We start from the raw sequence: 27,033 nt of genomic DNA, 5'->3' as shown, positions 1-27,033 counted from the left end.
CATCCTGTAAAAAACCAACCTCCTTTTCAAATTCTCTTATGTAATCTCTCTGTAATGCCACAACTTCACAGTCAGGCACTCCAAGACCAGTAACTAACAACCATCCCAATCTTCCTGATAACTTGTGAGGAGAATCCACCGCCATTTTCCAAGGGGACATGCACACAGCCATTTCAGTTGCCTGGAGGGTAATCACCACCCACTCACCTGTCTCAGGCAATCCCTCCAGCAAGGCCAGTTAAGCCAGAAACGCAACCTCAGAGGCACAGGACTTCAAAGTGGGCCATCCCAAAGTACAGGGAGTCACTGACACGGCCTCCCCCGTCCCCGACTTTTTTGCAAACCATGGCATGGCTCTTTTTAGAGACTGCCGACCACATCAAATGTGTAAGCGGATGCAGGCAGGTCGCAGGAACAACCAGAGGCCACAGATGCAACGAGAAGAGCAAACCTGTTTTTGTTACCTCTTTAACTGGTGGATCTCTGAAGCACACAAGAGGAGGCACAGGCACTGCAGAATTCAGCGCTCGGTGCAAATGAATGAGCCTACTCATTTTGGCCTGTACATGGGGATTCACGGAGTCACAGTTTGCCACACTGCTCTGATCTGCAGGAATCTCAAGGATGCGTGACAAGGTGCCTTTATGACTTTTTCACAGGCCTGTTAGCCTAAACACAGAGGTTTTACTTGTGATTTGTGTGTTTTTCTACATCCCAGCTGCAGTTGCTTGAGTGTATTTACACTTCTCCTCCTTGCCTAACCTCCCATTATTCTCATACAGCAGCTCAGCCTTGTAACAAACCTTCTGGCAGCCCCGTTGCCGCGCTCAGCAGAGCTGGCTGTAGTAAGGTGGACAGCAAGCGATTTCTAAATGACAGACCTCCTTTCCTTTCCAACTTTTGGCATCAGATGGGATGTCTGTGTATGGCTGAAGCAGGGAGTGTAAGTGGTAACAAGTGCTCATTGCAGTAAGAACAACTGTGTGACAATGTGCTCATGTAGACCCATGAGAGATGCTGGCACAATAAGTTTAGAAGTGTTAAATTCTAAATATACCTAGAGGAAAACAGCTTGAAAAGCTTTAGCCGGCGAAGTAAAGTGCTGGGTAGGTGTTCTATAGGAAAGGGCTTAGATGCCAAAAGCCCATGTCATTTCGCCCTTTTGTCTGGGTATTGAAGTTAAATAGCAAAAATTACTACTCCTGGTAAGCAAGCAATTTTACTTAAGTGCTGCAGGACTTGGTTTTATTTCCTTTCACCTTCTTGCCAAGCTGGTCTATGTTACCACAGTGGAAATCTGAAGGGTCTTCTGGACGTTGCTTCTCCTCTATCTTGTATGCAAAGGCACAAACTTTTCATGACAAAGTCTTGTTTGCCACTGGCCTGTAATAACCTGATGCGGCTTCCACGCAGGTACCTTGGTCTATGTCACCTTTCTTCCCACACCTTCATACAAGGGCGCACAACGACCCGCCCTCACCTGCGCGGGAAGAGGGGCCGGCGGACGGGCGCGCGCGGGCTGAATGGGCGGGCCGCGATTGGGTGGAGTGGAAACGGGCGGGGAGCTGGGATTGGCGGGGTCAGAAGGAGTCTAGGGTCGGGATTGGCTGATGGGTGGGGCGGAGGCATTAAAAGGCGTGCGCTGGCAACACCAAGCGTCGGTGTAGAGCGACGACAGCGCTGGGTGGCTGTTAGCTCCGCCCGGGCAGGTGGGGGAGATTCAGTTCGAACGGCCGGTGTCCCGAGGCGGGGAAGCGGGGCCCCGCCCTACCGGTTGCTGCCTGCTCGGATCGGGCAGCGGAGGTCGGTGTGGGGCCGAGCGGGTCCCGAGGCCCTCAGGGCCGGTGAGGCGCAGTGGGAGGTGGGCGGGCGGGGGATGAGGGGAGATGCGGGCAGTGCTGGCCGGGGCCGGGCGCGGCTCCCCGCGGGGCCGCGGATGGGGGAGGCAGGGCCTAAATAATACAACTAGGAACAAAACTGCTGTTATTTTTTTATAAGCATAATGTAGAAAAATAACGTAATAAAGTTTTCCACGGGGACAGGCACTGCCCCTTCTCCCCCCACACCTGGGCCCCGGGGCCACAGGTGGGTGCGCTCCCCCTTCTCTAGTCACTCCGCCCGATCTGGGGGTTAAATGCTGCGTTTTCATAGCTTGGGAGCGGAGCCACGGGGCTGAGCCTCCGGGCCTGCAAAGCTGCCAAGGCGGGGCGCGCTCAGGGCTGCTCCCGGGACTCCGCTCTAGCGCTGCTCTTGGGGACGGGAAGCGGAAGCCGAGCGGCCCCGCCCAGGCCCCAAACACGGGCTCGGGGGCGGGGCTGGGCAGGAGGGTGTTAGTCACGAGGGGGCGGGGCGCGGCCATCACGTGACCTAAAAACGCATGGGATTGGCTGCGAGGGGGGAGGCGGGGCAAGGCGTTATTCAGAACGAGCCAATAAAGGCACTACTGGGATAGTGATGACAGTGATTGATCCACGACCGTGTCAACAGCCCCCATCGCTGCACTGAGAGACAGGAGCAGCTTGCGGCAAGAAAGAGGTGGAGCTCGAGCCAGAACAGAGATTCTAGAGCTGGAGCTGAGGTATCACAGAGCTGAAATCATAATAAGGTACATAGGGCTGGTGCTGAAATACAGGCGGGGGGGCTGGAGGGGAAGTGGTGTAGGGCTGGAGCTGGAGCTGAAATACCTTAAGGCGGGAGCTGACATGACACAGAGCTAGAAATGAAATACTCTATGGCAGGGGCTAGAGCTGAAATAAAATCTGTGGGCTGGAACTGAAAGAAACACTGCAGGGCTGGGGCTGAAATAAATAACATACCAGAGCTGGAGCTGAAGTAAAAGCTGTGAGGCTGGAGCTGAAACATCTCAGAGCTGAAATGAAGACCGGGGCTGTGGAGCTGAGAGAAACCCCATGGGGCTGGAGCTGAAATCAAGATTTTAGGGCTGGAGCTGAAATCAAGGTGCTGGGACAGGGGCTGGAGCTGAAATCAAGATTTTAGGGCTGGAGCTGAAATCAAGGTGCTGGGACGGGGGCTGGAGCTGAAATAAAGATGCTGGGGCAGGGGCTGGAGCTGAAACACAGACCTTAGGGCTAGAGCTGAAACATCCCAGAGCTGGCTGCTTTCTTTGAATCCAGCAACCTGTGGCACATGCAAAACAGAGCCTTACAAGAGCTGAGAAAGGTTGGGAGTAGCAGTAATAATCAAAGTATGGATATAAGCTGAAAACAGAAAGTGGTATTGGCCTGTAGCAAAAACATATATAACCAGTGCACAGCATGCACTTCTTGCAGTCAGTCTGCATGATTTCTTGATCCTTCCAACTTGAGATATTCTGTGATTCTCTGGCACCAACAGTGCAGAAGTATGAGGAAAAGTCTTCGGACTTTACTTGAGAAGGGAAAACCCATCAACGCAAGCAGCGTTTCCCAGCCCTCCCTATCAGCCTCTCTGTAAAGAACAACTGCTTTGTCCTGCACCTCTTCAGGCCAAGCTAACTGAAACACGCTGCAAAACTTGCAGGTTTTTTAAATACCATTCTGAGCTATTGTAGTAATGTCTGGTTTTGGTAGTTATAGCTTCAGTATTGCCAGAATTATTCTCTATTCTCTTTAATTGACATAGAATCATAGAATAACATATGTAGTCTTAATTTAAAACAAACAAAAAAAAGCAACAAACAAACAAAACCACAAAAAATCCCCACAAAGCTTCAGTTTAATGTTTTATCTTCTGACCTCTGTTCAATTCATCTTTTTAAATACACTCACCACATTTTAAAAAATCAATATTAGTTGCTGCATATATATAGTGCTTATATTCAACCAGTACACACAAATGTTGTTAAGCCCTTGCCCCCCCCCAATAAACATGAGACCGATTCAGGATTACAGCTGGTGTTCTAATTTGCCAAGTTCTTTGCCCTCTGTATCACAGCCCTACCCAAAATGTGAGTATTAATGCAGACGCAAGAGCTCCCTGAACACAGGGATCGTCCTTTTGCCCACAGCAGCGTGGCAGAAAAGGCAGCAGGAGTCATTTCTGTTTCTGTATTTTGCCTTGTGCAGGCAGCCTGGCAACCCTGTCTGAACCAAGACTTTGTACATCGAACAGCCCTTCACCAAAAAAGCCCGAGGGCTGGAGCTTTAAAGCAGATGCTGGCACTGGACTCCCAGGTGCCTCGTACCACACAGTCACCTTGCTGCCACAACAAAAAATTGTAATCGCATACACACCTCCAGCCCTAGCAAAGTGTTGCATTACAATGCCAAAGTGTGCATGCCTCTCATGTCCAAAAATATAGATATGAATACAAAGATTTTTCTGGTCATCATTTTAAATATGTAAATCTTTATATATACACACACACATACACACACACATCATCTGTTACTTTGCGCAAAACTGAAATACAACTATTTAATCAAAGTTGAAACTTTTGAAAAAATTTAGCTCCAGATGCAGTTTGAGAACAGCAAAACTATCCCAAGCCTTAGAAGCCAACCACAAGGGCTGCCAGCACTGGGCTTTTCAAGAGCAGCATCACAGTGACTCAGATATCAGCTCAGCACTGAAGTCACTACTTCATGGTAGTCATGAGGATGAATAATCTCATACAGGAACTTGAAAACTCCTTCTGATTAGCAAAAAAATTTTTATTTGCAGCTGAATCTTTGGTTGCTGGAGCCAGGAGCCCTTCATTCCCTCTAATTTGAGAGCAGGCTAAAAATATCATGAAGTAAATAGAAAAGCTGTTGCATGTATTTTAGGGTCAGCTTAATCTTTTTCTCATTGTGTGCCCTTTGTGGAATAAGCAAAGCAGTGGGGAACGGGGGACTACAAAGTTTTTTTCTTACACCTTCATAAAATCCTAGCAGTCCCATCATCCCATGGCCAGGGCTTCCAGTTTAACCTTTGTGTGTAGAAGACAACACAATTTTACTTGAACTTGTCTTCTGCCAGCTTTGTTCAGCAGCACTAACTTGTGGTTATTTTTTCCCTTGATAAAGGCTGAAGATGAGGGGTTCAAAATGCATTTAGCAGCCTGCACATCACCAACCTCCCAATGTCAGCCACCAGCAACACAGGGAGGGGGAAAATACAGGAGCTGAATGGAAGTGTCTCCAGCTCCAAGGGTCTGCACTAAAAGTGACAACCATGTCTCGGATAGGGCACTTGGCCATGGGAGAGGAAAAAGGGTCTTCAGACACGGCCTCTGCTTTATGACACGATTTAGATGCACAGTATGATGTTTCTTAAAGTAAATAACTGAAAATATTCATTAAGTGGAAGTTTACTGAATTGCCTCACCATGGAGCTTTTTTCCTGCCTGTGACCTTCTCAAAGGGGCAACGTAAACAGTAAAAAAAATACTTTTTTTTAAAAAAGGAAGTGCTGAGCTAAGATCACAGTCTTATGACTCTTTTCGTACACTTACATTTACACTATTTGTCTCATCCCTTTTATTTAACACCTCTGTGCACACATGCATGCATATGCATGCATGTACATGTGGGTATATAAAGATATAGCCTGTAATCACACAAGCTCTGTAGGCTCCATGTTATTGTGACTTACCACCGATTTTGCACGCTGATGGCTATATCTATGCAACACTTCTCCTTTTTTCGGTTTCAGTGTTTGATGGCATCTGAAACAGAAAGTCAATTTAAAAATGAGCTTACAAACTGTTAAAAAGACAATGTCTATCCTTTTTTTTTAAAAAGAATGACACTCTGTATGCCTCCTACTGAAAAATATTAGTATTAAATAAAAAGAAATAAGCCATCGTTGTCTTCCAAAATGAAGATGTGACTATCATCTAATGCCCAGCTTTTACAGTCAAGCAGAGGCAGGGCTGTTGCTGTTAGTGTGCACTCAGCTCTTTGCAGTGCTGTGAAGAGTTACTTGTTTTAAACCAGGACCTGACATGTATAGACTGTGCAGAACGATACAGTACGATGGGCAGATAAAAGAAGAGAGGCCCCTTGAGAGCTTCAATGTTGTCAAATATAGTTACTTTTCCTTGATTCTCTGGAAGAAAGGAACTACCTGAAGATTCTGGTAGGGGTTGTTGTTTTTAAATGTGCAAAGTCCATTTTCAAGCTCCATTACTTAATGGAAACACAGACCATGAGACCCAAGTGCACCCAACAGGTTTCAAAATAAGATGCAAAGAGACAGGAATCCAAAACATGTGCCCCACTCCTTTTTTTCTTACAGCCTTTTCAATTGAGGTGAGCACAGCCCGAGTCCAGACCGCATCTGCTGGCACTAAAACACAGTCTAACGGTGTGCTGACTACTCAGCCCGCTTACTCTGAGACTACCTGACAGTCTTGCTGTCAAGCTCTTAGTTGGAACTACAGCCCACATCTCTGCTCCATGATCACCACTGTGCCGCCATCCCCAGGCCCCAGTCACCTTACATCAATTCCTGTTTTTTTTCAGGGGTGAGAAGAGCAAGCTGGGGAGAGGATTACAAATTTCTTGAAATGGTCATTGGTATTGCTGGGAAATTTGCTTTTCATTAAATGATTGGCTAAGTACTCTCTCATTCAAGACTCTCATTAATCAGGGGTGATTCAGCAAAGGCAAAAAATAACACATTTAGATCACACCTACTTGGAGCAGGATTACCCATCTCAGTGAGTGTCCCTGGATGGCCAGCAGCTTTTACACACCTTCCTTTGGGCTCTGGAAGTGTGTTCTCAAACGACAGGGAGCTGCCTTCTGTCAGTGCTTCAGTCCGTGTCAGCCTCTGTGGTGCTGAGAGGCTGCACAGGGCCTAGCCGGTCCCAGGAGGTCACTGGACACCATTCTTTGTGTCACCCTCTCGGTGTCACAGGCCCCACTGAGGTCTCCATTAGGCCTGATGAACAAGAGGCCTCCTTTGGGTGTGCAGTGTCAACAGATGAAAATTAAAAAAAAAAAAAAAATAAAAAAAGACACATGGCTCTACTTTTTATCTGGAATTTGAGATGTTACAATACATTGGTCAATGGCCTTGAAAGCAGGACTCTGAAAAACAAAAAGACCATTAGAATTATATAGTCCAGAGGAAGTGAAAATGTTTACCAAGGAATATGACTGCCAAAAAATTTATAAAAGCAGTAAGTTAGTGGATGATCAGTCAGGGAAAACGTTAGTACCAGGTTACAGTTCAAAGGTGACAATTGTGCTATGTCACCCAGGATGAATCAGGTACCGAGTCTATGACCAGCTGCAAAATACAGCAGCTGCCCTTGCAGTGCATGATCAGCTCTTAAGGAGACAAAACCAGCAATTTTTGGCCCAAGAGTGATCAAAGCCATAGGCAAGCACTACATGGATTTTTTTTTTTCCTGATTCCAGGTGGGAAAGCCCCTGTGAGTCACAGATGAAGGTGGTGAAGGTCACAGAGGGAGTGGGAGGCCAGGTTGCCTTTACCTTAATTCTTGCAGACTCCCACATTGCTCCCTTCCATCAAAGTCACAGCCTAACTAACTTTTAGATCATTAAGCCATATTTTAGAGATGAAATAAGATTAAAGTAAAAGACATTAGTTTCATTAGTGGTCCTCATCTATTCTTATCACATCTGGAAAGGTGTCTTTTAAAATTATTGGTTTAAAAAGATGGAAGAAAATGACAATGGTGGAGCTATTTAATCTTTAAAGACTCTGTACTTTAGACTCTTTATTGGATTAGTAATTGTTTGCTTTGGAGAGATTAGAGTACACATAAAAACAAACAAAAAAACCCAAACAAATATATTTTGATGCTTCTTAGCTATATAGCATCATGAAGACATAAAAAAAACAAAACCAAGAAAATCCTAATGTGCAGCAAGTATCTGCACAAATACTGACACATCTAGAAATTATATGACGGCCTCTTGCCTTCCTAAGTTGGAAGTCACTTCCTTCCTCAGCAGTTCAATGAAGTAGGTGATGTCAATCTGGGACAAGGGCTCACAACTGCATCACACTGTTGGTTGTCTATCAAGGTCTCTTCTGGTCATTCCCAGTGTCCAAAAGCAAAAAGTATAGACATTTAGTAAACATTTTCTTTTAATCATCCTGTAGAATCAACAGCCTGTGTAAGCAGTGATGGCTGCAATCGTATTTAAAGACAGAAAACACGTCTAAATAAAAGGTGTTTTTACCTTTTTGTTTTTAATACATTATTAAGTGTAAAACTAGAAGAGAAGCATAAATAGGACAGTAGTGAAACAGTATGTAACACAAATTATCTGAGAGTTCCTGTGTGGGGAAAGGGCTATGATATTTACCAAAAAGCCAACTTGATTGCACCTGGATCCTTGCTCCTTGTGTGCACGCATGCACCTGAGCACACACAAACCTGCAAGGCTGTCTTTTGATGTAACAAAGAAGTCCCACCTTAGGTGAAGTTAAAAGGTTTTCTTTCTGAACATGATGTGAGACTAGGAGAAGGGGAATGGAAAAGACTCCTTTAGGGTCTTTATATACATTCAAAGGTCAGTAATTCCTCGGTTTAGAACTGTTCTATCACTTACCATTGTTCTGGAATCTGGAATGAGTCCCAAACGTGCCCTAAAGCATCAGGTGGGCACTTCAGATGCTTCAAACCAACTCAAGAAAGCACTGACAGTAGTCCAAGTATTGTGACAGCCTGTCACAAAATTGGCACCCACACATACAGAAACTATGAACTCTTTTCCTCCCTTATTGGTTTTTTTTTTACAGATTTTACCAGAAGTCATATAATCATTCCTAATATAACTACTGAAAACAAGTGATAACCATTTGTGGCAAAGCCAGTTTATTAGGTTTCTGGGATTGTGTCTTGCCCTCCCCCCAACACATACAAAATAACCCAACTTGACAATTTGGTAAAGTGAAAATACATATACAAAGTATTCAGTACTTTTGACACCAGTTTTGTAGGCAGAACATCACCACTGAAAGCCAGGAAGCATACTGAATCCTGCACTAATGACCACATCACTTTTATGCGAGAACCATTACAACATGCTTTGTGCTGAAGACAAAATTACATACTTAAACATAGTTTCTGCACAATTTTAATGACATGAGGGCCCTTATTTACAGGTTGCGAATAACTCAAACCTTAACAGATTTTCAGATGTTTGATATCAAATTTAACAGTAACATTGTAGCTACATAATGTCCTTACCTCAACCCCCAACCTGACTGACTTTAGAATTCTTCATTCTTTTTATTAAAAAAAAAAAACAACTAACCACAAACCAAAACAATAGAACATTTGCTGACATACACATAATTAAGAGGGATCCTTTTGAGAAAACGGATTAAGGACATGAGTGAAAAACAAATCGTCCAAGAGGACTGTAAACCATATTTATTTACAAATTATACACATAAATTTAAGATTCTTTTCTTAAAATAAAAAAATCTTTTAAGATCAATCAATTTCTTAAAAAAACATTAAGGACACTAAGTGTTAAAAAGCTGATTGTTTCTGAAAGGACTGTAAACCAAATTCTAGTCATGTAAGGTTCAGAGTGAATACAAAAGCTCCCTTTTACAAATGTTTCATAAAATTACTGTCACAGTTGTAGCAGCTTTATACAGGAAAAAATATCATTTAGATTCTTTTTAAACATCTTAACCATATTAGACCAAATTGCTCTTTCTAAAGCTAGAAAAAAGTCAATGCATCTTTCTTTTGTCAGTATAACTTGCAAAAGAATTACATCTTATTGACTGTAGTAGTTTAAGTAATACTAGTTATCTTGTTTCAATAATTTGTTGCTAACATGATCACTAGGATAGCAGCTTCTGAACTGCCCTTCCATTTAGTATCCAGTCAGCACCACACACTACACATTGCAAATAAAAAAAGTCTTCATCTTACTTTAACTCCTTCAAAAACCAAGTCACAAAACGTTGTTTGACATGGCATATGAATGAAGTCACAGATTGCATTCTATGGCTTACATTTCTCTTTATGTAACTACATGCAACCTAGCACCATTTTTATTACAGAACTTGACCTTCAGACAGAACTGAAATAACATGGTTGCAATTAGGGCCAGAAATGGTTCCAGAGGAGTAACTGCCCTCGTCTGACCCACCGCATTACCAATTCACAGCAGTAATGCCAAGGATGCCCGACCTACAGCCAATGACGTTACACAAGCAGGTTTTAGCTCAAAAATCTGTAGCAGATGATGTACTTGGCAGATCTTCTCCACATTTCAAGACCTAATTCATTTTGTACTCAGAAGTATTTTAAGGAATTCTCATATTCCTAACATTTTGTCCTGAGCATTTCAATCCCTAAAATATGTTATCAAATTGGCTGTAAAAAGCTTTTTCAAGATATTTGAAAAGCATTCATCGTCAATAAAATCCTCTGAAACCCCCATCTTTGCAAACCAGTATGCTTTTGCCAACTTCATTCCATCTTTTATTTACTTAAGTGTTTTTACTTATCCTGGGACACTCAACTCAATTACAGTATCTTTATAAGTAATTCCTCATTGAATACTGAAGTTTTAGTCAAGTCAGAGAGGTTATGGACAGTTACAGTCCCAAATTTACCCCAAATCCTATGCTACAGTACTTTCCGTAAGAAGGAATGCATAGTTTAGTTTTACATGCTAATTATGAAAAATTAATGAAGTTTTAAGTATCAAATAATTGTCTAGAGGCAGGAACAAGTTGCCATGAAGAACCAGACAAAGTTTACAGTGGAATGGCAGGCCAAAAGCAGTTTGCACCTACACTGACAGCCCAAACTATCTGACAGTCCTAGGGTTTGTTTATTGAAATAAAAAGGTACTTGCTTAGCAACTTCCTACCAGTCACCAAATAGTCCTTCAAACATCAAAAACCTCCCCATTCGCTGACCCAAAAATCGACCTATCTGGCTGTCGCAAAACATTTTTTCCTATGTTATTCCAATGCAAGTAGCAACCAAAAATGTTAGTAAACTGGCTTACTATTTATAACCTTACCACAAGTGATGAGAACTATCTCAGGCAGCAAGAGCTCATGTAGAATTGCTTTGTCAAAACTTCACTTGAAAGTTTACTTTCCCATATATTTATAGTGAAACTTCAGTAATTCTGAAAGTACAATTACAAAGTGCAAGAACATGAGATGAGAACATCTACACCAGAAAAAATAAACACATTAAAGTGCCAAAGAGATTCGCTATAATTGTTACCAAAACCTGGAACTTTGCCAAGATCATAATTTTGAAGCATCTGCAAACAAGACAAGGTGACAGCTGACAAAAGAATGATTTAACACCAGCAGGTCATGGCAGGTTTTGGTTCAGGTTTTATATGTATTTCATCACGATCTGGGGGTTGACTAAGCATTAAGGGCTTGTGACTTTTAAGCTTGTGAGCCAGCGTCATAAATATGGCCTCCACATGGTCATTGTCATTGGGGTTTTTGGCAGAGGTTTCAAATAATGGCATACTGTGAGTATCAGCAAACTTCTGCGCCAAGTCCGTAGGTACCTGAATAGCACTTCTCAGGTCACACTTATTTCCAACAAGAATCCGTGGTATATCATTGGCAAGAAGGTGTTGTTTGCACTCCTCTATCCATGACGGCAGACTGTGAAAACTGGCAATGTTTGTCATATCGTATACAAACACAACAGCATGTACATTCCTGTAATAGTGCTGTACCATGCTCTTTCTGAAGCGCTCCTGGCCTGCCGTATCCCAGAGCTGGATCTGAAAAAGGAATGACAGCGAGAGAAAAAAAAATGTTATTGCTCATGTTGGAAAATAACACAAATCACCTGTAGCTAAGGAAGTCACACATTCACAGAAGTCCACTCCTCTGAATTAATCCCACTGAAAAGTTTGTGCTGAAGAAAACTGTTGCTTTACACAGTATCAGCAACTTTTGCTTTCTAAGCTGCTCATAACTGAAGCTAGGAAGAAATTATGATGCAATTTGATCACAAATATGACCTCGTGAAAGTTTATGGGAGCACATATTTTGTAAGATTTTTTTACACAAATACTGAAGTCTTGCCAATACCCCTTTTATTTGAAGAAAGAACATGTATTCCACAGCACAACTCCTGGCTGACATGATTTTTATTGCCAAAAATAACATCATCTTCCTCAAACTTTTGTTCTTAGCACGAAGTTTACTGCCTATCGTGTTACTCTGTAATAGGAAGAAATCAAATCATGCGTATGTAACAACAACATCAACAAGAACAGGACAAAGAAATCTTTCTCCACAGTGTATCTCTCAGAATTAAACTCTCCTGTGACGAACCTGTAACTTAAGTTTATTTAACTCTTAAGCTAGGACCATACTGTGGGTTTGTAGTATCAAAGCATGCACAAAAGTGAAAATAAATAAATAAAATAATGCATACATAAAAAATCATGTATAAACCTCCTTTTAGCTTAATATAATGCTCGTGTTACCAACTATGCATCATTTTGTCCCAAAGAGACCGAACATATTTGCTTGAAGCTTAGTCAGCGTAATGGATAAAAAAAAATTCAGAAGAACTGAAAGCTTTCAAACTTTTCAGGTCTAGATTAAAACAAAACAAGCTTTGAAGCACAAGCAGATGTAAACAATAGTAGAAGTCTGAAATGGATGAATCATCCTGGTACAACGGAAGCCTGGAGTCCTCAGATGTGCAGAGTACACTACAGAATTGCGCACTTACTGGGCATGGTGCTATTTTCACAAACTTGCCCTCCAGAAGACATGGGACTGCACTATACAGAAGTCAGAGCCAATGCACCTTTACACCAGGTTACCTGTACAGGGAAATACACTGGTGTGTGGCTCTGTCACACACACCTTAGCAATGGTGTTAGTATAACACTGAAAGACAACATTTGATTCCTTGGGTCAAAGCTGAGTCCCAGTTTCCTGCCCATCCTGCACAGCTGAGCCCTGACTGCTGAGGCAGTTTGATTAATACTTCAGCTTTTAACTTTTGAGCAGGAAACGTCAGAAAGAAATGTTTCCTCCCTGGGAATGAAAGGAGTTTCTTTTCAGATTCAGAATTCACAGAATATTATTTGTTCTGTAAATGATGAAGGTTCATTTAAAATTCAGTCTGTTGCCATGAAAGGCACAGCCAATACCTTGATTAAATTGTTCTCCCCTTACCATAGTTCTGCATTCCTTTGATCCAAATGTTTCTGTAAAATTTATTTAGAAATTGCAAGTGTCTTGAAAGTTGCCTTGTTTACCATTTTACCAGTGACTCTGGGCTGGGGGTAGGGGGGGGAGAAACCCAAGTGCCAGGGAACTTTGCTTGATGGCAAGAAGCTGAGATGCATCACTGATAGAGAGGAAGATTACAGTATCACATCCTTTTTTTTTTTTTTTTTTTTAAAGCTGGAAGAGTAAAAATAGGGTGAAACTCAACACAAGCAGATGCAAAGTCTTGGTAACAGTGACTAACAATAAACACTTTTCCTACAACTGTAGGATTCATCAGCTTGGAAATTATTAAAACAGATGATGATCCAGATACACAAGTCAATCATAGGACATTATGAATCACCAGCATGATAGAGAAGGAGAAAGAGTAAATGACATTTCAGGATGATGTGACTTTTTCTGCAATATTATGTTCAACTGTGATCACCCATCCTCAAGAAAAATTCAGACTGGAGCAGGCGGAAATGGCAGTTACTGGTTTCATCAGGGGAACTGAGAATTTACATGAGAACATCAGAACAGCTTGGTTCCTGTAGTCTAGTCCAGTTACCTGCAGCTTCTGACCCACAGACTTATAAAGATCCATGTCCTGCTTCTGAAAGATTATTAAGTATTGCTTTATTAAGATCATTAAGAAAAGCAAGGCAAGTCACCCTAGCCCCTGATCGCAGGAAATGGTAGGCAGTTGCAATCCACCTCATTTCAGAGCAAATACTTTTTGCCAACTGTATTATACTGCAAACACAATGGACTGCATTTCTGTGGTCTGTTAAGGGAGTCTAGACAATCAGATTAAATACAGGCACCTAAGTGTGGGCAAGATTCATTCACCTGCCCAGGTAATAGATACTTCTAGATCCATGCACTTATAAAATATTATAAAGTCATGAAACTTATGGAAAATTTTCATTAATTTGGAATTTGTCAAATTAAAGAGAAAACAAAGAAGCACAGCCTGAGGTAATCCTTATGTTCCAACAACATGTTAAGTAATCACTATACATAATCTTGGAAGATGCTATATGAAATTAATTTAAAGAGGAAGCTCATTATCACAGGCAGATGTGAGCTTGTACTTCTCTCCCCACCTCATTCTGAGAGCAGAAATCAGTCATGCTTCAGTCAAGCACAGATCCGCAAGTGTATTGCCAACCTTGGGTAGAGAAGGGGCAACTACATTAAAGATTTATGTATCTTCCAAGTTTAGCTTAAACTATAGTTCCTCCTAATTTTTATCTATATGCACCTTTGAAGCTTGAAGGGTATTATCTCAAATTAAAAATGTTTGTATTCTTGGCATGGAATCATTTGTACTGAGAGGCAAATCCTTCCCCAAGACTAAAAGTTTCACACTTCAGAGGTTTCTTTTTTTCCTCTTACCAGGTGAACTTGAAGAGATCATTCAATTTCTGCCCCCTCCAAAATATTTGCCCTACTGAAAAACAGCACTGAAAATGTTCATGTTAACAGATGTGCAGCGATAAATTAAGATTATTGTTTCATTATTATTTCAATACTATCCATCTTCAAGGGAGCACAGTTTTATAATAGCCCTTTAAAATGTGTGATTTGAAAATCTGGTTTAACAGTATAATCCAGCTAATAAAACCGTGGACAGAATCACTTTGTCACATGCCCTAGGGAAGACAAACAGTACTTAAATATATCAACTCAGCTATCACCTCCTACCTTCTGACTCCTTTTTGTGGATCCAGAAAAGCTGTTTTCTAAACAAGGACTCCCTTAGCATGCATGGCTTATAACACACTGGTAAAAACATAACTGGCCTTTAAAAAAGAAAAAATCGTAAACTACGTCTCCTCTTACAAGATGAGGGAAAAAAAAAAAAAACCTGAAAAGCTCCAAGGTCTGGAACATGATGTTTGGATTTTCTTCTTTGAATTTCATTTGCATCCTTTGCTCTTTTAATGTAGGTCAGTAAACAGTGACATCATTGTTTTCATTGATTTTCAATGCTTACATCAATTTAGAAAAAGGAAGATTTAGAATGCAAAAAAAAAAAATTGTTGAAAATTTCAATACATTCATCACATCTAGGCATGTTTCATATGAAGCTGTTAGCCCACTGTACAAGGTACAAAGGAATACCCGTGTCCCTATGTCCTGGAATCCCGCAGAATTCCTGTTTGGGAGAGCCCCGGTGAAAAGAACTGTGCTTGTGTTCCTGCCAATGACACAGCGTTTTTCCAGCTGCAAGAGAAACCCTCAGTACTGTGGCAGCACAATAATGACCATCCAGCTGGCTGGGGGAAGGGAAAAGAGAGAAGACACTACTTTGTAATCTCCTTCAATGCAAGAGGAAAAATTCCTCTGCTCAGCAAGCCCTTCAGGGCACAGCAAGAATAGCAGTAAATCGGTTCATCCGAGCTTCTCTTTTTCCTGGTTCAATAGGCATTGCTGGAGCTCACTGCTATGAGCGAGAAAGGTAAAGGTGTGTGAGAGGGGTGGCAAAAACCAAAAACTGATGTATACTTGATGACGCACAGCATCCTCCTAAGAGATACTGTCCTGGTCATAAAGTTTATTCCTTCTAAAGCTGAGACAGAACTTCTGGGAAAATAACGTGCCTCTGAAGACCCTCCTTCGGTTCTCCACCTCCTTCAACCAGAACTGTATATTCAACAGGTAATCTCAGCAAAACAACCTACCACAACATACATAACAAAATGGCACGATAATTTGTGTGAAGCATCTCAGAACCGTGTATTAGACTACATTCTTCTTCACTTTTCTCCAGCAAAAGCCAGGCATAACCCAGAGCTGGTGAAAATGTCAGTCGATAAGTACTGACAAGAAGGTACGTCCCCTCAGGAGGTTTTCTCCTCAGTCATGGACAGCAACAGATCAGGGAGTGCAGGATCTCAGCTATCAGCCAAAGAAGATATTCAGTGGTTTTATAAAGAAAAGAGTAACAGAGACTCACTCATTTTTCTTTTTTAGTTAAAAAGAAGGAAACAGGGTGAAAAAAACCCACAAGAGAATGAAAGTAAATGGACTTGCATACCCTATGCAATTTCCTTAATGAGTAAGCAAGAAAGAGCTATAGCTTTCAGCTACATGACTGTAAGCTGTAAACTACAATTCCAAGACTACTGTTATTCCACTTTTCTACACATTATTAAACTTGCTTATAGGAACAAACCCTAACACAGAAGCAGAAGGGGATTCTGCTTAAGACCATGCTACTCCTAGTAAACAAACAGCATTTGTAAGCAGCCAGTGGTCTAAACTGCAAATGACTATTAGGATCTTCACTAGCACTACCAGGCAGACCAGGTATATTTTACATACTTTTAAAATTTGCTGTACAGTGCAAAGACAGCAAAAGAGCATTTTTTCCTCCCCTTCAATTTTTCACTAAATTTAATTTTGAGGACTAAGCTTTAGCTAAACCTATAATCAGACTAAAAAACAGTGTTCAAATGTGAGTAGGTATCCAATCTGTCACTGTCCAGTTCTGTATCACATTGCCCTAAACATGAAGCAATCTTAAGAGAACCCTAAAAAAGATAACTTATAAGACATTGCCATCAATGATGCAGCAGTTCACTCCTGAACAACTGGACATAATTCATTATTTTCAATAGCTTCACTCTAAACTTTTGCTTTGAAAATATCTGATTTTTGAAACTGATTCTAATTCCCTACATAATTTTAGTCTTTTTCTTCCACCTTCGCTTGTCTGAAGTTGTCTTTCAGATTTATTTTTGCATGACAAACGTAATTTATTTTAAAAGGATTTCAGATTTTTGTGATAGTAATTCTTTTAACATTTTTAAAGCAAAATGCCTTGTAACAGTGGCATCTGCACAGCTTTGTGGATTTGAAGGTTAAGCCAACTAAGTATGATCCTTGATAAACACAGAAGCAGAACTTCTGGGAGGCAACAAGCTCCTGATGCCAGGCCCAGGCAACACTAAAATACTTGAAAATAATACACCTACCTACAAGTCCATTTAAAGGAGAAATTATTAACACAAGCCAAAAGCTGCACAAAGATTTGGCCTATGCCAGAAATTTTTCATCGCCATCATTGAAACCTACCTAGTAATTACATTTCCAGTAGCACCAAGGCAAAATAGTTTTAAACAAAGTTGCACAGCAGACACAGCCGAGGCTCCTGGCTGTGTGACACAACCAAACCGAACTCCGAGGGTCCGGAAGTGTGACATGAGAGCCTGACACCCCAACATGCAGCACCACACTTATGAGTGGCACAGCGGCAAGGGAGCCCGGGGTGTCCGGTCCTCGTGCCTGCCATGTGCTGGTGTGGCAGCTGCACATCCCCCAGATGTGGAGCCTTCAATGGGGCAGTTGATGGCTCTTTTAGCACCTTTTGTGCCTCATTGTGCCTGTCCCTAGTACACACCTAGGGTGGCACCAAGGTGCTGACCATCACATCCTCCCCTACCCCGGGGCAGAGTGACTTCACCTCCACCAGCTGGTGGGGCAGGAGGGGTGGGACCCTCAGTCAATTGACAGGGTCCTTAAAGGGACCCTAAGTCAATTGACAGGGTCGTTAACAGAAGAGGTGCCCAGAGTACCTGCAAAGCTTTTGGACCATGTTGTCATGCCCACAGCCACATCTGACCAGACTATAAAGCAGGGTCTCCACCGAAGACCCCCTTTGGAGTGGTCTTCTTGGAGCAGCAGGTCTGTGAACTGGAGCCCTTTCCTTAGACTGGGACAGCGTCTAAGGAGACTTCCCGGGATTGAGAGCGCCTCACCTCCTCGTTTGGGTGAGTGGTAATCTACTGGACATATCCTTGAATGAGCCTTTGTCCAACCCAGGTGTATGATTATTTCTTGTGGGTACCCTGGAGTCAGAGGGCTCTGGTTTGTTTCTTGTGAGTGTGTGCATGCACACTATGGATCTTCATTATTCTTACGTTGCTGTACCCCAATAATCTCCTCAACTGATACCCGAACCTGTATTTTACGTTGTCTGAGTGCTAACGAACTGTATACACCCTGTTTCTGGTCGGTTTACTGGCTGCGCTTTTCTGGCCAGAATAAAGTCGGGTTTGGAACTTGTTGTCCGCCTAAAACTGACTTTGGGGTGCCTCTGTGACAGCGGCGGCTGCCCGCTGGTGCGCTGTTCAGGGGCCTGTCACCCGCCAGACCCCGCGTCTCCCCCGCCTCTCGCTGCCGCTGCCTACGGGGTGCCAGAGCCCTGCGCCGGGCTGGGGCTGCTCCCTCCTGCCAGCCCCCGGGGCCCGGCGGGCGGGTCGGCGGAGGCCAGCGGCGGCCGCGCTCCCGAGCGGGCGGTCTCGGCCGGGGCTGGCGGGGCCGAGGCCGGGGTGCGGCGGTACCTTGATGCGCTCGCCGTCGATGGTGACGGCGCGCTCGCGGAAGTCCACGCCGATGGTGGCCTCGGTGCGCTGTGGGAAGCGGCCGGCGCAGAAGCGGTAGGTGAGGCACGTCTTGCCCACGTTGGAGTCCCCGATGACGATGATCTTGAAGATGCGGGAGCGGGCGGGGGGCAGCCCGCCGGGGAGCGCGCCGCTGCCCGTCAGGCTCAGCTCCAGCGAGGACTCCAAGTCGGCCGCCGCGGCCATCATCGTTCCGCGGGCCCGGGCGGACGGGGACGCGGCTGCGGCCGGGCAGGGACCGCCCGCCCCCTTCCGCCTCCGCGGGCTCCTCCTCCCGCCCGCGCGCCGGGGCCCGTTAACCGCCGCAGCCCGGAAACCAACTGCCACCCGCCGCGCGCGCTCCCGGCAGCGCCGCGCCACGTCACGTCACGCTTGGTCCCGCCCACCGGCTGGCGGCGCCGGCGCGCGGAGATCTCGCGGGAGCGCGGCGCTGCCGGTTCCTCCGCCAATCACCGGGCGCCGGCTGACACGCGCGCGGCCGGTGGCGCGGTGTCAATCACAGAATCCCAGAATGTCAGGGCCTGGAAGGGACCTCGAAAGATCATCCAGTCCAATCCCCCTGCCGGAGCAGGAACACCCAGATGAGGTTACACAGGAAGGTGTCCAGGCGGGTTTTGAATCTCTCCAGAGTAGGAGACTCCACAACCCCCCTGGGCAGCCTGTTCCAGTGTTTTGTCACCCTCACTGAGAAGTTTCTTTATATATTTAAGTGGAACCTTTTGTGTTTCAGTTTGTACCCATTGCCCCTTGTCCTGTCATTGGTTGTCACCGAGAAGAGCCTGGCTCCATCCTCTGACACTCACCCTTTACATATTTATAAACATTAATGAGTCACCCCTCAGTCTCCTCCAAGCTAAAGAGCCCCGGTGTCAGGTCCTGAGGCACCAGGGCTGTGCTTTGCAGACGGGGCGGGCGAACGGGCGCCCGTGTCCCTGCTTTTCCAGCGGTAACTCTGGCACCAATGGCGCGTGGGGAAGCGGGGTGTCCCCGCACACCCAGCCAGACCCCGCGGGGGAAGCGGAACGGCCCGTCCTTCCCTCGTGTGCCCAAGGGGCACCCGTGCCGGGCGACGGTGTTCATGAAGCATTGCATCGATGGATAAAGACAAGAGGCCCAACTGGAGCACCCGAAACAGGAAGAGGAAGGCTGCAGTCACAAGGGGTTGTTTTTAATTGCGGGTAAAAAATCCTGCACTAACGCAGTGAGTCAGCCAGTGGCACGAGCCAGTTAAATGAAAAATAATTTAACCCCTACAACAAAAAGCAAATGTCAATTGCGGTAAAGAACAGACCTGTTACCCTAGTGGTGGGTCCCTGGTTGGCAAACTGATGGGTGAGCCCGGATTCCTCCGGTTTGGATCAGATACCTAATAATAGCCATTGGGAGCCCTCTTTATCCTGTGACATACGCCCCTCTGGCTGCTTAGGACTTCTGCCTGCACAAATCCGATCAGAAATGATCTGTGGATCATTGCTCCCTGTAGAGCAGCTGTCAGGTGGTTGAAGGATAGTGCTTTGAGCAGCCTCTCATTGCTCAAATATAAAAACAATAGGCTAGATCTGAAAAACAACAATAAAAACACACAAACCCAAATCATCCTGAGTGCAGAGAAGCTTTCCTTATAGCCTGGGCAGGGGAGTTAGTGTCCATCTCAGAGTGTAATGTAAAAAAACAAACAAAAAAACCAATTCAGACTGTATCGAAACCTTGTGCCCCGAGAAAGGAACCACTTACTACAGTCAACACAGCACTCCAGAGAGTGTTTAGGTCTTAGCCATTGTTATTCCCCTTTCCTCCGCCCTTGGACCAACCTAGTTCAAGGCTGTAGAAGAGTGTCTCCACCTGTAGCCTCCTCCTGAGACAAGGTGCCTTAATTTTTGCTGTCAAATTATTCTGTCAAAGAGAAGGAGTAATTTTTTTCTGGTCACAGGAAGGCGAGGAGGTTGTGCCACCCTTAGGTTCCTGCTGTCTCTCCTATAGAACTGCTCCTTTTTGCAGCCAGCATGTAAAACGTGTTTTGCTGAGGAGAAGAACCACAAGTGTGTCTCTATATATAGATCTTATGGTTAAAGAGGTGGGGAAATCCTAATTCTAGTGGGGGGTGCTCTGATTTGGGCTTTGGCTAGCATGCTAGAATGAGGGTTCAAACAGCTGTTGGGAAGGGTCTGCCAGCAGCTCACATAACTCAGTGTGGTCTGGGTTACACCAAGAGTGCCAAAGCGAGTTATAATTACACCTGAGCTCTTCAGCAGCTCCGAATATCTTTTATTTCAATGAGGAAAGGGGAGTGGTCAGTAGGTCAAGAGAGGTTCTCCTGCGCCTCTACTCTGCCCTGGTGAGACCACACCTGGAATATTGTGTCCAGTTCTGGGCCCCTCAGTTCAAGAAGGACAGGGAACTGCTGGAGAGAGTCCAGCGCAGGGCAACATGATGATTAAGGGAGTGGAGCATCTCCCGTATGAGGAAAGGCTGAGGGAGCTGGGTCTCTTTAGCTTGGAGAAGAGGAGACTAAGGGGTGACCTCATTCATGTTTACAAATATATAAAGGGTGAGTGTCACGAGGATGGAGCCAGGCTCTTCTCAGTGACAACCAATGATAGGACAAGGGGTAATGGGTGCAAACTGGAACACAAGAGGTTCCACTTAAATATGTAAAGAAACTTCTTCTCAGTGAGGGTGACAGAACACTGGACCAGGCTGCCCAGGGGGGTTGTGGAGTCTCCTTCTCTGGAGACATTCAAAACCCACCTGGACACCTTCCTGTGTAACCTCATCTAGGTGTTCCTGCTCCGGCAGGGGGATTGGACTGGCTGATCTTTCGAGGTCCCTTCCAATCCCTGACATTCTGTGAGTCTGTGTGACTCTTTAAATGGCAGAATCTACGCACCATCTAGTGGCCAAACGCATTCTTAGTCCCTAGATTTTTACACTCTGCATTTTACACAGACACCCCCAACACCCTACCTGTGACTTTGCCTCTAAAAACTGTCAGCAGCTGCCTCAGTTTCTGTTTTGTTAGCCCTAAGACAGGCAGAACTGTCTTCACAGGGATGCACTTGGAGACAGCTGGCCCCTGGAAGAATGGACTTGGAGGGAACACCTCCTGAGAGCCCCCATCTGCTGACACTCCTGTTGCAGAGGGGCTACCTAAGATTTTGCTCAGGGATCTGAGTGCAAGTGCTCTTTACTCAAAAGAATTCACGGTTCTTCCAGGGGAGAAGACAAAATCCCGCGTGCAGCTAACAAAGCTCCTCATTCACTTAAAGGGGTGATACTCAGTGTTTGCCCCACTCCTCTCGCAGCAGTGTCTGAGCTTGAGCCGCTGAAAGTACGTGTGTGGGTTTTAACTGTCCTTGCTCAACTCACCTGTGAACTCCAGTCATGAGAATTCCTCATCAGCCTTAACAAATCAGTAAGAAACCAGTGATTTGGCACAAATCTCTTTGCAAATTCTACATAAAGAGAAGGAGGATCATACAATTCCTCGGAGTTCCTCAGTAGTGAAACAGTAGGCTACAAGGCCAGATCTTCTTAATTAGATATGGCTTAAAAAATGACGGCTAAAGCAGTAACTCCCATCGAGGGTGATCTCAGGAGAATCTTTTGGGCTTAAGTCACTTTTACGTGAGCTATTTCCGTGTAGTACTGGAAATTTCATCACTTCTGATATATATGCAGTGATAAAGATGTTGATTAGATCATTACACTTCATCCAGCATGGACTATTTCTGGATGTGCCTTTCTAATATTGGAGAGTTAGCAAATCCAGTTGAATTTATCTATAGTAACATGATAAATTAAAAATGCTTCTTGCTATACAAGTATTTGAAAAAGCTTTTGTTTTTATTCTTTTGCCAGGACAAGTTCTTTTAATATGCCATTTGGATGTGTTCAGTGAATGAATGCACAAGAGCCTAAGTTCACAGTTATTTTTTTTTAGCCGATGTAGAAGTCTCTAAGGAAGGGGATTCTGAAAATAGTTGCAAGTCTCCGAACTTGCTCAGCATTTCAAGAATAGTTATTTCCGTCTTCCCTTGAAGACACATTTTAACTTGTCAGTCCCATGAAAATGCAAACTGTTCAATATCTAAAAATTATGTCTGCTGGGTTTTAAGTTTAAGGAACAAATCAGGAAGAAAAGTGTAAGTCTAAGCCTGTCTCATGTAGCTGTTTGTGCTCTGAAGGGATCGAAAACTTTCCATGTGCATCCCTTTGATCCTGGTAGTTTAATGACAGGCAGTTAAAAAATGCTTTAATATTTCTACAGATATACTGTACTACTGCCTTCTGAATTCCTCTGGGACCTTTGTCCTTTTGTGTGAGGCCTCACATACTCCATTTTTTTTTTCAGGGAAAAGTCCTGTAGTTTTGCAAGGAAAAGTTCTACTACTGCAAGACTTGACTCTGCAAGTCTAAGAAGAGTTTGACCTCCCATTAAATTAAATTTATGCCAAAACACCGATGGCAGAAATGTTGCAGCCACAAAGGACAGCTTTTAGAAAGTAGCAGTTAAGGACCCTGTACATTGGGTTCTTAGAGCAGACTGAAAAAGCAAGTATTGATATACCCTGCTGAAATCACAAAGTCAAATGTTTAATCTGTCTTTACATTGAAATAAAATTTTGACATGGTTGTTTTTACTGCCAGTTACTGGAATGTGACTTTCTCATTCACTTCTGTCCCCTTGTTCTTGTCAAAACTATAAAACAAAAAGCCTTAATGAAAATTAAACAAATAAAAGTATATCCATTTCTGGCTTGTGCTTGGATTTTATTCTCGTTGCGTGCCTGATGAGGGATTGGGGGTTTAACGTTCAGATCAGTGTATGTTTTAGTTTGTCTGGATAACAACAGGCTTCATCCACTGGGCACAGCATCATCGTCTTACTCTGATGGGAACCTTCCATCCCTTGCCATGAGAATCTGCCAAACATGGACAGAGAAAAACTGGACCTTTAGTGCTAAAGGTGGCACCTGCAGCTTTACAAGCGGTGGATTAACAGGAGGACCCACTTGACATCCCAACTCATGGGAACCGGAATTGCTGCGAGACTGGGTCTGCAGTGCTCAAAACACTGCTTGGCCGTTTGGGTCTGGACGGAAATGTCGTGCAGCTCTTGGACAGTGACTGAAACAACAAGCCATTTGGCCTATCAAGATAGCTGAGTCGATAACCAAATCACTTCCATGCCAAAAGGCTGCCCAGAGACAGGGCTCTCAGCGGACCCCAAACCTGCACAGACCCTGTCCACGCGTCCCCGCTGCGGCGCTGGGCGTTCCCTCTGCCGTGTTGGGCTGGATCACCCCCAGGAGACCAGAAAACACAGCGAGGTGCAGATGGCACCAGCAGACAACAAATCTCTTCCAAAGGGTTTTGACCTGCCATGCTGTGTTAAACCCAGAGCCGTGTCCTCGCGTTCTCTCTCCCTGCAATTGTACACGCTGTGCTCCAGGGCTTTCTGCGGCTCACAGCAGCGGTGCAGAAAGGTTTGTCAAATGTCACGAAGCTTCTATATTTGCCTGTCTGCACCATGGCCTCTGATATAAATCATTCCTGGGCAGCAAACAAATCCAGTTGTACTGTGCTCTGCCAAGAATCTGCCTGCATGTGTAAGCTCCCAATTGAAGACCCTGATCCCCAGGACTTGCTTTGATGTGAGGATATAGCATACATTTTATTTTCTGGCAACAGGTTTTTCTTCAAATGATATCAGAGTGTGGTTTTGTTAATTATTTCTGCAAGAATAAGATTTCCTCCTTTTCCCAGGCTCTCATTTGCTATCAAGGGCATAGTACTACACTAATTTTAATTAAAACATTGAATAAAAAAAATCCTACCTATCAAGAAAACAGAACCATCTCCACTTCAGTCCCTTTTGGCAAAATCCTGCTTACACTGGTATCAACATCAGTTTTGTTTTCAGCAGGAGTAAGATTAGGGGTTCCAGTTAAACTAGCATTACCTTTATAAACAGCAAATCCTTCCTCCTGCCCCGCAAAATCCCAGCACATTGCAACTAGCATTGGTCATTTGTTTCCACACAGAGCCTGGAAAGACCCAAGGGGCTGTAATGACTAACCCAGCTCTTTCCCAGTGTCACGGTCGCACAGCTGTGCTGAAATACTGCTCCAAGGACTTCTCCTCCGAAAGAACAGCCGTCTTCAAGGTGTCAGACACACAAATCTGCTTGTTAAGAGGAGTATACACGAAAGGATATTAGAAGGAAATACTGTAATGTATTTACACTACTAAAAATACTATGATGTCACCGTAAAGAATAATTTATAATGTGCATAGCAAAACAAACAACAAACCAAACAAGAACAAAAACACCCCAGATGGAGCCCATGCATCTGATAATGTTGTTGACATAGAAATGAGGCAAAAGCTGTATTTCCCTGGTGGTCTGCAAAGATGTCCCTTCTGCTAATGTATTTTTAAGTTTCCTGCTGTATTCAGAGCTCCTACTTGTATTTATTCCAGTGGTGTCAGTTTTTCTTTTGCCCTTTCTTAAAACCCAGCAGCTCAGCGCTCACATCCTTTGCTCCCCTGCAGCACAAGGCTTTTCCTCCACTCAGGGTAAGCTGAGGCCACCGTATGGTGCTCACATAGCACACACGTGATGTTGTACCTGTCAACAAGCTACAACAGGTCTGCCCGGCGTTCCCGTCTCCCTCCTGCTCTGTGGCTTTGAGGGAATGACAGAATAAAACTGTTAGAAAAGACACTGGTAACCAGAGAAGTGAAGAACCTTGCTCTCCCCCCATGACTCACGCTAAGCTAACCAGCTGGCGTCAGCTTTTGAAACGCAGTCACGCACTACTGCTGGAAAACAAACAAAAACAAAAAAAGAAGGATACACAGCGGGTGTACCCAGTTTTAAAGTGATTTGGGGTCAGGTAGTCGGGGGAAAAGGCGAAGCAAAACCAGACTGCGTGAAAAATATTTTGTTGTCACAGTACGCTTGGCAGGAACTGAATTACTGAAGGTGATTCTTTCACGTTTTTCCTACCAAGTGAACCTGCAAAAGGGAGTTTTTAAGAAATACTTTTGCAGGTGATTATCTTATTTTTCCTTAAAAAACATGTTAATTGGGTCAATTGTGGCAAGCGTAAGAATCAAGGGCTAAAATCCCAGTTTGTCTTCTGTAGGTTATGCAGTGTGAATAATCTAAAAACTGGGGGTAGGGGAAAAAATACATTCTGATTGAGGTCTTTGGCCAAGAAAGGTTGGACCAGATGATCCTAGATGCAGTTGTATTTCATTAAGACAGTTGTTGATGTTGCAAGTGGAGCGAGATGCAGAATTATGAACAGTGGGTGACGCCTACGAGAAAAGAAAAATGCTCGAAATAGATGAAGTAAACAGCCAGAAGCCAACGTTTTCTTAAAACTTTATAAAAATACTTCTAGATGAAAAAGACAGCTGCAAGAAGAATTAGCAGATAATTAATAAAGCAGTTTAATATATTATGAGGAGTGCCTGGTTTTAAGTTTTGTATATTCATGGTAAAGTCATACAAAGTCTATCCAGTGAAACAGCTGTTCCTGCTCCCTGGGACTGGTACGATACCTCTGTGGAGCTCTTAGAAGAATGAAGTGATGGCTCTTGGTTTTGAGAAGCTCAAGAGAAAATGCTGGACACTGCAAGGTCCTGGAAAAGCCCTCCCAGGCCCACGGTGTGCACACACTTACCATGGAAGGGCCAGTCTTACTGCGTGAACCACCAAACAGCCCCATCTTTGCTCTCCTTTTATTTTTCACTAAGTAAAGAGCATTTACACATCCCTTGCGTTAGCTGCAGAGAGGTTTTGTTTTCCTGCTGCTGTGTGTGAGACCTTCCAAACGGTTTCCAGAAGCTCAACGACAAGGTGGGGAGATCCTTCATACCTGATGGAATGGAGAGGTACGGGTGAAAAGTCAGTCCTGACAGATTTCTGCCAACAAAATGACGTATAAACTACCAGGCTACCTTGGCTCCTCATAAACCTTCTGTGCTTTAAGTCCTTTTGTAGACTATCCCGAGGTGCTCTTCGCAGGAAAGGAAGGGTTGAATTTGAAAGAAGTTCAAGGCAAGCAGCTACCCAGTGCGAACGCCCTTCCCTTTTATTTTCCAAAAGAAAATGAGAATGGGGAGAAGGGATGCTATTTTCTAGTAGGGTACTATCTGTGCAGAGCAACCCTTACAGCAACGAGCTTCCCTCTCTCGTCTAAAGGGGTGAATTTCACGATATTGCTGCAATCACTTCAGTATCTCAACCCCACCCCAGGTACCTTAACAAAGTACAGAACCTGCAAATTGCCAGAGCCCTTTGTGCTCGCTGTAGACAGTGTTAATCAGAACTGATATTCACTACTCACGGTAGTTACAAACAGTTTTTTCCAGGTAATCTTAACTGCTAAGGTCACAAACACACTGCAGGTGCTGTGCCAGCTGCTAGCTTGTTCTTCTGCTCCAGTTTGTCAGTGTT

The 27,033-nt window shown here is 44.1% G+C and overlaps 1 protein-coding gene and 1 long non-coding RNA gene across 2 annotated transcripts; one reads left to right on the top strand and one right to left on the bottom strand.

Moving 5' to 3' along the window:
- The first annotated feature begins 1,694 nt into the window (after positions 1–1,694).
- On the top strand, positions 1,695–5,786 carry LOC309438731. The gene is made up of 3 exons (XR_014183850.1): positions 1,695–1,803; positions 2,488–2,605; positions 5,007–5,786. It is a non-coding gene; the product is annotated as an uncharacterized lncRNA (long non-coding RNA).
- Positions 5,787–8,756: 2,970 nt separating this feature from the next.
- On the bottom strand, positions 8,757–18,943 carry RAB33B (RAB33B, member RAS oncogene family). The gene is made up of 2 exons (XM_082050522.1): positions 18,504–18,943; positions 8,757–11,696 (listed from the first exon to the last, which is right to left on the bottom strand). Exons 1-2 carry the CDS (start codon positions 18,750–18,752, stop codon positions 11,253–11,255), a joined length of 693 nt encoding a protein of 230 aa, XP_081906648.1. The 5' UTR covers positions 18,753–18,943; the 3' UTR covers positions 8,757–11,252.
- Between the last annotated feature and the right edge of the window lie 8,090 nt (positions 18,944–27,033).

The sequence above is a fragment of the Streptopelia decaocto genome (assembly GCF_964273445.1).
Source record: "Streptopelia decaocto genome assembly, chromosome: 4".
In the NCBI taxonomy this organism is placed as follows: domain Eukaryota; kingdom Metazoa; phylum Chordata; class Aves; order Columbiformes; family Columbidae; genus Streptopelia; species Streptopelia decaocto.
This window is presented reverse-complemented; position numbering and strand designations above follow the sequence as displayed.